The sequence below is a fragment of the Ovis aries genome, chromosome 3, assembly GCF_016772045.2.
Source record: "Ovis aries strain OAR_USU_Benz2616 breed Rambouillet chromosome 3, ARS-UI_Ramb_v3.0, whole genome shotgun sequence".
NCBI lineage: Eukaryota > Metazoa > Chordata > Mammalia > Artiodactyla > Bovidae > Ovis > Ovis aries.
In genome coordinates this window covers 209,662,260-209,669,289 of record NC_056056.1, presented here as the reverse complement: position 1 = coordinate 209,669,289, position 7,030 = coordinate 209,662,260, and the positions used below count along the sequence as shown (strand labels likewise).

The window sequence follows — 7,030 nt, the reverse complement described above, 5'->3', positions numbered from 1 at the left end:
TAATATAAATGTTTTGAGTGTGAAATGTAGCCAGTTGTCCAAGAAGTGAATGTGATTTGCTCATACTTACAGAATTTCTTTTCAAAGAGGTGAAAAAATAATCACTGTACTAACTTGCCTATAGATATTTTCCTCATCTCAAACACCATCATGGTCTCAACTCCAACTTTTGAACCAATCACCAAGCACCACACTGGACTCATACTCACCCCCATTTCTTCTTCTCGCACCACATACTGGGCCACTTTGAATGAGCTCAAATATTCATTCATGCCCTGTAGCTCCGTGTCTTCAGTCTCATCCTGGTTCCGGTCCAACAGTCGTTCAATGGCTTTATCGTCATAGTGGATGACACTGCTGTCTTCTCCCTCTTTGTTGTCTCCTCCTGTACAGAATCAGGGGTCCACACCCCCAGTTAGCATCAGCAGCTGCAGTGGAGAAAGCTAGTCCCACAGACCCGAGGTCTGAGTCCCAAGATCCTCGGGATCAAAGATGATGCCCTTTAAAGCAGCCATACCCTACACCACACAAGTTCCTGACCAGCTCACCTCCATCTGTGGCCTCATCTTTGAACAGCTCCTCGGTGCCAAACTTGAGGATATCATCAAGCTCCTGTTTGGACATGGATCCAGTCTTGGAGCCCAGCCCAGGCCGAACAACTAGATGAGTCAGCATCATCTTTTTCTTGGCCACCTGCGTGATGCGCTCTTCCACAGACGCACGGGTCACAAACCGATAAATCATCACCTTCTTATTTTGCCCAATACGGTGAGCTCTGCTAAAGGCCTGGAGTGGGGTACAAAACGAAGACAAAAACTGAAGGAACCGTGTCTTTTTGCCCTGACTTTCACATAGTAAGCCAAACCCAGCATAAGGCTTGAGCTACAGCTCACCTCACACAACTTCCTTTTGCACCCCTGCTCCTAGACACCATCCTCTACCATGTTACCCAAAATAGGACCAGAGCTAACCCAAACTCTCCAGCTTACAATAAGGTAAAAGGCATTTAAAAAGAATCTATTGTTTTCCCCTGAAACAGCTAATTCCAGATGGTGGAGCCCTCGCAGAGAACACTGTGCATTTCCAGTAAGTTACTGTATGCCAAGGCTGCTGCCTCTGCTCACCTGGATGTCATTATGGGGGTTCCAATCAGAGTCGTAGATAATAACTGTGTCAGCAGTGGCCAGATTGATTCCAAGGCCCCCAGCTCGAGTGGAAAGCAGGAAGCAAAACTGCTGAGCACCCGGTGCTAAGAGAGGAACCACAATTCCAATGAACAAATGTATAAGGAGCATCAGAACTACAAAACCTCATTAGCAGATGCAAAATGCTACATATAGGATGGATAAACAATAGGCCCTACTGTGTACAGCACAAAGAACTGTATTCAGTATCTTGTGATACACTACAATGAAAAAGAATATGAAAAAGAAGATATATTTTTTAAAAAGACATGTATATATGTGTAACTGACACTCTGCTGTACAGCAGAAATTAACCCAACACTGTAAACCAAATATACTTGAATTTTTTTAAAAAAAAAAAACCTCTTTAGGCAAACATCGAAGTATCAATAATAGCATTCATCGTAAGCAAAGACCAACAACAGATACTGAGATAAGTGTGAAAGTTTAAGAAGAAGTAGGATGTCACCAGGGTCTCAAGTGTCTCCTAAAGGAATTTATCAACCGCAATAAAGAAAACCTTACAGGGGAGAAATTCAGCAGACACCACCTGAACCAAGTAACCAAGGCCAACACCAGCAGGGGAACGTTATCAATGTCACATCGTCCCTGGGAATGATGCACTGAAAAGGACACAGCATCACTCTTGCAGACTCCTGCCAGAAATGTCTAACGTCGATCGAATCATGAGAAAACATCAACTAGACTGACATTAGAAAAGCTAAACATTCTATAACGAAGCTGACTAGTCACCATCAAAGATATCGATATCATGAATAAAAAAGAATGAAGAAGTGCAAGAGACAACAACTATAAGTGATGTGGGATCCGTGAGTGGATCCTGACACATGGTCAGTGGTGACGTTCAAGTCTATGACCTGGTTAGTAGTATACTAGATACCAATATTCCCTGGATTTGACTGTTGGACTATGGTCATCTAAGTTATCAAGAAAAGCCAGGTGAAAGGTATATATGAACTCGCTGTGATTTTTTTGAGCTTTTGTGTTCAAAACTATCTCAAGTTATAAAGTTAAAAAAGAAAAAAAAAGGAGGAGGTGGTAGCCTGCCACTAGCTTGCTATCTGGGCTTGGTCAATCTGGATAAATCCGGGTCCCTCCCAGGCCTCAGCATGCAATGAGAATGATGAAATGAGTGCCCTTCTTTTCAGCAGAGAGAACAAAGACTCCATAGGAAATAAACTGTCTCCCAGGAATAATCTGATACATTCTTCCAATCAAGAAATTCAGAAGTACTCTTCCATGTCGACAGAAGACCCTAAACCACTACCCAGAAAAACAGATGCGAGAGAACAAGGATGGGTCAAGAGCCCTGAGTAAGGACGCCAGGATCAAAGCCACTCCTCCCCTCTTACCATTGAAGCGGTCAATGGCCTCCTGCCGCATGTTCCCAGTGATTCCCCCATCGATACGCTCATATTTATAACCTTCGTGTTCCAGGAAGTCCTCTAGCAGGTCCAGCATCTTGGTCATCTGAAGAGCAGAGTTGAATTACAGAATTAATTAGACGACAGTCCTCCCGTACGTCTCTGAGCTGTCGACTGCTATCCAGAAGTTACCTGGGAGAAGATGAGGACACGGTGCCCACCCTCCTTGAGATTCTTGAGCATCTTCTGAAGCAGCAATAATTTCCCGGATGCTCTGATGAGGGCACTGCCGTCATACATGCCGTTAGGCATCTTAGGGGCTTCCTAGAGAGCAGCAAAAAAGAAAAAAATTAGGAAAGAAGCCCCACACGGAGCAGTCCCCACCCAGGGACGGACAAGAGGCAGCAGAGTGTACCATGGCGGCCACAGGGAAGAGATATGGGTGGTTGCAGCACTTCTTAAGATCCATCACCACGTTTAGCAGAGAGACCTGGTTGCCGCCCCCTCGAGCATTGAGTGCTTCAAAATTCCGAGTGAGGATGTACTTGTAGTATTTCCTGTGTAGACGACAGGGTAAGAGATATCACCCTCAAGAGTCGTCACCTGGCTCACTATGTGGTCCCAGGGTCTGGGGCCTTCCTTCCAACACCTCTCACTTTGGGACTGAGGAAACCTAAGCGCCACTGCCATCCTTTTAAACAAGGGAAGGAAGCGCTGAGCACTCTGGACCCAGCACCCCGGCCACAGGTTCCTTTGAGCCTCACTGGCTTGGTCACCACCCACCTCACATCAGAGTATGGGGAGAACTGGCAAACACCACGCAGACGGGCCGGCGTGTCTAACTGTGTCTGCCAAATGGAGCCAGCGCCCCATTCCTCCACACTCACTTCTGCATGGGGCTCAGCTCCACACGCACTATCAGCTCTGTCTTGGACGGCATGTTCTTGAACACATCAGCCTTAAGCCGCCGCAACATGTGAGGGCCCAGCATGTCGTGCAGCTTTTTAATCTGGTCCTCCTTGGCAATGTCCGCAAACTCCTCCAGGAAGCCTTCCAAATTGCTTCAGAAGGAAAAGGAAAGAAGCTGTTGGAGAGGGGAAGGGAAGGGACATGACGCAGGAGACAGAAAACGCAGCAGACAGAAGGAGCAGGAAAGATGAGGAGCCGACTGTGGACAAGCACACACTTACTGGAACCTCTCAGGGGTGAGGAAGTTGAGCAGGTGGAACAACTCTTCTAGATTGTTCTGCAGTGGAGTCCCTGTCAGCAACAGCTTGTGCTGGAGTGAGTAGCCATTTAGAACCCGGAAAAACTGGTGAAGCAGATGGAGAGAAGTAGAGTGCAATGAAAACAGGACTCCAGTACTTCTTTGTAAAGGCCCGTTTTACTGCCCAGCAGTTAAGCCCCCGCCCCTGCCTCCATCTCTCTTAAAAAATTTTATTATCCTTTATCTTCTTTCCACAGTTACTTTTTCTTTCAGCCACACTTCGCAATCTTAGCTCCCCAACTAGCTAATGAACCCGTGGCCCCACCCCCCCACCCCAAGTGCAGAGTCCTAACCACTGGATCACCAGCAATGTCCTCCATCTCTCTTCTAAGGCTTGGCCTCCAAGGCTTATCTATCATGAGTGAATAAGGAAGGCAGAGATCCTTTTTCTGTTTCCCGTGCTCCTAGGTCTCCCCTTCCTGGGTAGGTGGTACCAGAACCCTAAAACTGGAGGCCACAGCTCCCCGGCCCCTCACCTTAGACTGATTGTTCTTGAGCCGATGGGCTTCATCCACGATGAGACAAGCCCAGTCAATAGAGCCCAAAATGGCCATGTCAATGGTGATCAACTCATAGGATGTCAGCAGCACATGAAACTTCACAGATGCCTCTTTCTGCACAAGAAGGTGACTTGGTCACTCGTGTACAGGCCAAGTCAAGGGACTGGCTGGGGATCGGGGGGTGGGAGTGGGGGAATTCCCTCCTCTCACCTCACCCCAGGGACCAGACTCAAGGACGCCATAGCAACAACTCTACCCTACCCCTGCCTCCCTCAGGTACCTTCATGCGGGAAGCCTTCTTGCCGCCACGAATGGCATTGTCCTCAAAGGAGAACTCATTCTCTCGGATGATAGCACGGCTGTCTTTGTCACCCACGTAGGTCACCACGTACATATCTGGAGCCCACATTTCAAACTCCCGCTCCCAGTTGATGATGGTGGAAAGAGGGGCGCTCACTAGGAAGGGGCCTTTGGAATGACCCTGTGAGGAAGAAGGGCAGAGGGAGTGAGCACTCAGGACCCCACACAAAACCCCAGCGTCCATGGCCCAGTACCCCGCCCCTCCAGCGGGCAGAGGACTGGCTTGTGCACTGCTGCTGCCCCCCCTCCCTCCCCAGGATACAAACACGCCCAGCCGCCTCCTTCCCACAGCTCCGGGCCTGCCTCCAGGGAGCTCACACACTGGTCTCTCCACACTGGCTCCATCCACAGTTCTGCTCATCTCAGTGCCCAGCCAGTCCCCAGTACTGAGGCTCCGGGCACCCACTACTAACCTCCCCAAGGCTCCATTCCCTCCCATCTGTCTCTGGGTACTTAGATCTCTCTTACTGTCACTCAACACTGTTCTCCCGGTCAGAGACTAGTTTTTTCTTCCTTTCTCTGTCTCCTTGGAGTGTAAGAGAAGACCCTGAACACAGAACATCCCCCCAGACACAAAGCCAGTAGCCCCAGCTCTCGCACCTCCTTGTAGAGGGAGTACAGGAAGACTGCAGTCTGCACCGTCTTCCCGAGGCCCATCTCGTCAGCCAAGATGGTGTCAGTGCCCTGAGCCCAGGAGAAGCGCAGCCAGTTCAGGCCCTCCATCTGATAGGGGTGCAGGGTTCCACCCGTAGCATCTAGGTACTCTGGCTGGCGCTCATACTTCACTGTTGGCTGAAGGAGGAAAAGAGGAAGTCATGAGCTGCTGAGGAATTCCCTTCCTTCCCTAGCTGCTCCTCCTCACACATGCTCACTGGAGCCTACTCAAGGAAGCCACAGAAGACTGGTGGGGGAAAAGGTGCTTAACGGTTATTGTAAGTTTGTGTTTTACTTAGGGTCCTGCAAAACATCATAAGACAGACATGTCACAGTCTCCCTGGCAGCACAATAATTCTATCAGTCAGGATCTACCAGGTGAATAGTTCTATGTTCTCCATAAATTTACTTTTAACCTTAACCTTACTCACATATTACACAAAACTCCAAGGAACTGAGCCATGATAAAAGGGTAAAAAGACGCAGGTTCCAAAACAAGTTTCATAAAAGCTTGGTTGTGTGACTCCTCCATACTTAACTTTTCCTCAGTCATACACTAATGCCTATGTTTTTGCTTTTCTGATGAGGGAAAAGAAAATAAAGTATTCCCAATACTTTTCCCCTGGTTTCCAGAAATGTGGAGATACCAGAAAGCCATCTGTGTGAAGCATTTTAGCTACACAGACTTGAATGTCTTAGACCACCACTGTCAGAGGAGCACAGAAGACACGTCATCCTGCCCACCCTTTTCTGCCAACTCACATCAACCGTTGGGGTTTCAGGGGGCCTCTCCAACTTCCTCAGCTTCACCTTCTTGAGCTTCTTGCCTGGTCGTCCCTCCTCACCCCTCATCAACTCCCTGAAGAGGACAGAGACGTCACAGCACTGCCAGGGGTCCTTCTCAACAAGCAGCAGCTCTGATCACTGAGGTCGCTCACCTGTGATTCCAGTAGCTCTGCTTGAACAGGTCATAGTCCTGAATCTCCACATCCTCGCTCTCCCAGGATGCCTGGTCATAGGGGAGGTCCCGCCACTTGATCAAGTAGTGGACGTGGCCCTTCTTGTCCACGCTGCAAGGTCAAGAGGAGAAAGCGCTGAGCCAGAAGGCCCCCCTGCTCAACTCCCCAGTCAGTCTTGCTCTCAGAAACCGCCAACAGATGTTCCAAACCAGGCCTCTGAGGAGGCCAGATGCCACACGGATTCAGAACCAGTACATCTGGTCTACCAGTCTTCGCACCAAAAATGATCTCTAATCTACAATCTATGGCTCAAAGGCCAGGATTCAGTCAGTTAATAAATAACACACTGAGTGTCTTGTCCGACTGTGAGTTACTGGTGAGGTCCACTTTCTGAATCTCCTGAGGATACACAACCCACCTCCAGGATACCCGGCCGGCTCCACCGGTACCTGTGGTTGAGAATTCGGTGGATCATCATCCACTCGGGCTTTATCCCATAGCGATAAAAGCGCTCCTCCATCTCAGCAAATTTAGGGTCCTTATTCTTCCGCTTCCGACTCTTCTCCTCGTCACCACCGAAGTCCCCAGAGGGTGGTTCATCCATGTCATTCTTCCGCTGATAGTTTCGGAACATCACTTGACAGTGTAGCTCCAACTGCAAGCAGGTCGAGAAAGACATCACCCGGAGTGACAGCCGCCCATCTCTCCACAGGCTGTACTC

The 7,030-nt window shown here is 49.0% G+C and overlaps 1 protein-coding gene across 3 annotated transcripts in view; it reads right to left on the bottom strand.

The window, feature by feature from the left end:
- CHD4 (chromodomain helicase DNA binding protein 4) overlaps positions 1-7,030 on the bottom strand; it is a 39,187-nt gene that overhangs the window by 21,645 nt on the left and 10,512 nt on the right. For all 3 annotated transcript variants that reach the window (XM_027967955.3, XM_027967958.3, XM_027967957.3), the window contains exons 12-25: positions 6,759-6,964; positions 6,289-6,420; positions 6,113-6,209; positions 5,297-5,488; positions 4,617-4,817; positions 4,313-4,450; positions 3,760-3,881; positions 3,457-3,630; positions 2,985-3,126; positions 2,762-2,893; positions 2,558-2,675; positions 1,125-1,249; positions 549-786; positions 210-385 (exon numbers count right to left, since the gene is read on the bottom strand). In XM_027967955.3, coding sequence (XP_027823756.1) covers positions 210-385; positions 549-786; positions 1,125-1,249; positions 2,558-2,675; positions 2,762-2,893; positions 2,985-3,126; positions 3,457-3,630; positions 3,760-3,881; positions 4,313-4,450; positions 4,617-4,817; positions 5,297-5,488; positions 6,113-6,209; positions 6,289-6,420; positions 6,759-6,964 — 2,193 coding nt within the window. The remainder of the gene's footprint in view (positions 1-209; positions 386-548; positions 787-1,124; positions 1,250-2,557; positions 2,676-2,761; positions 2,894-2,984; positions 3,127-3,456; positions 3,631-3,759; positions 3,882-4,312; positions 4,451-4,616; positions 4,818-5,296; positions 5,489-6,112; positions 6,210-6,288; positions 6,421-6,758; positions 6,965-7,030) is intronic.